Below are 2097 nucleotides of genomic sequence, written 5' to 3'. Positions count from 1 at the left end.
CCTTACAACCATGATCTATTTGAAAGCCTAAGGCATGGGGTGCTTCTGCCCATAAGGTTGAGGACTGATCGTCTCTCAGATGTCTTCTCCTTAGACGCCAAGTAACGCAGTTGTGGAGTTTCTCTCGAATGCATTTTGTCGCGCTAAACCGGAGACAATGTACTGGAAACCCGGACTGAGACTATAGGGAGTCTGGGCGATGTCGGTGTTGTTTGCCTTACAGGGCTAGATTTATATGATCCTTCGTGCGCTGGAGGTGTTGCAGGATGAGAGTTTTAACCACCGTCACTTTGTACGAGTACCTAACGGACGTTTAGAGGTGTAGGTATCTCGTGTGTTTAAGAAGGGAATGCACTAAACCAATTTCCATCCCAGATTTTGTAGATCGCTTTGTTTAAAAAAAAACTGGACATGGTTGTGTGGCGGTTAAGTACCCGCGTTTTTCTTTTGGACCTACCTCATAAACCAACTAGGATGGTTCTGTTTCACCATATGTGATACTGCAACATGGTGTGTTCTATCATCATTTGTTGTAGTTTAGAGGAATTTGAAGGTAAAATTTCAAATCTTTTACAATTCCACTTTGTTACAGTTGCTAAGCGTGAGTCCGATAAACAACGCTTTGACACTGGTGTATGCCGGTCCGGGCACGGCTAGCTTCGTCAAATACATCAATCATTCTGCGCGCCCATCCCCTCTTTTCCCACAGTTATCAAACAATAAACAGTCGACTGATGATTCCCCACCTTCTTGTTATGACCTTTCCGTGATTTATTATGAGCCCGTCTCAACGAGTGAATCAAGCTCAGTTAGTGAGAGTTCATCTGAAGATGCGGAAGATGACGAAGGCGACGAGGAAGAAGAAGGCAGGGGGGAAGAACCTGATGAACGAACGCCACTTGAAAAACGTGCGGTTGAATCTGGATGCAGTCAACTACTTGAAGACCCTAACTAACCCCCCTTGTTGTTATGTCCCGCTTTTATAAATACCCTTATTGTTCCGCAGTTTCTATCCACTCTCCTTCCCCATATACCTAGATGGTGTTATCACGGCTGTCAGTTTCTGCAGGTTGATCTGACCGATTGACAGAAAGGTATATACGATTACTCTAGCCCTCTTATGGTGTCCCTCTGCACTTGATCCCAGCAACAGGTAATGGAACAATCAGCATTGCATGCGAGTGTAATTCATATCTAAAATCACTGAATTGCACATTCTAAAAGCAGTGGCACTGTCCAATCAAATGAATACTTTGCGGACAAAACAAAACCTATGAAAATGACAGTACCAATGGAGGTAGAAATAGTTCAATTTCGTTCTTTTCGGCGTAATTCACCGTGAACCTTTTTTGCAGCAACGGCGCTTTCCAGGTAACCAAGAGCCTGCAAGTTCGTACGCTTCACTCTCCTATCTCAGCTACCAGTCGTTTCTGTCACCCGCTCGTCGTAATAAGTCCGAAGTATGTTTCATCAGAATATGGGTTATTTCATGTGTGATTGACTCCGTCATGTCGAATTTCACGGGACGAATCGACTTGCGTGAGGTTGACACAGTTTAGTTTAGATAGGTTATGTATGATTTGAGCATTGCAACGGATGACAACCTGTTTGCAGGTTTGTACTGACTAGCGGTATCCCTCGTCGCGTTCCTAATGTTTGGGGTTGTCAAATGGAAGTCACCTCGGTTCCTGTGTAGAATCGCCTGTTAGCTAGCGAGTTCATTGGATGGATGGACATTACACTGGTCGATATATTCGTCTTATTCTTGTATCACGTCAATAGCAGCATGTAGCCAAAATTGGTTCAAAATGTCCAGCTAAAGAATGCCATGCATCACCTTGAGCAAACGGCGCAGTCTATCTCTAAATAACAACCAATGTGCGACCTCTGCAGTCCTGACCTGACTGTCAGATCTGGTAGATTTGAATGGCTGTACAACCAACGTGATACGCCTTCACAATCCGTTACTTCCGGCTTATTGGGAGACACGACTTCCGTTCGCAAAACTTTTTCACCACCCATCAGTATGTTATGCATGAAACCGTTGGTGATAGGGCTACATGGGGCTGAAGCCCACCCTCTCTTTTCTAACTACAT

At 44.5% G+C, this 2097-nt stretch overlaps 1 protein-coding gene across 1 annotated transcript; it reads left to right on the top strand.

The window, feature by feature from the left end:
• Positions 1 to 592: 592 nt before the first annotated feature.
• T265_15898 (hypothetical protein) lies at positions 593 to 955 on the top strand (the record flags this gene model as incomplete). The annotated part of the gene is made up of 1 exon (XM_009179313.1): positions 593 to 955. A coding segment is annotated over one exon (363 nt), but the record flags the coding sequence as incomplete, so codon positions are not given.
• Positions 956 to 2097: the final 1142 nt, after the last annotated feature.

Source organism: Opisthorchis viverrini (assembly GCF_000715545.1).
Source record: "Opisthorchis viverrini unplaced genomic scaffold opera_v5_1814, whole genome shotgun sequence".
Lineage (NCBI taxonomy): Eukaryota > Metazoa > Platyhelminthes > Trematoda > Opisthorchiida > Opisthorchiidae > Opisthorchis > Opisthorchis viverrini.
Note: the sequence above shows the minus strand (reverse complement) of the source record. Positions and strands in the feature narration are given on the sequence as shown.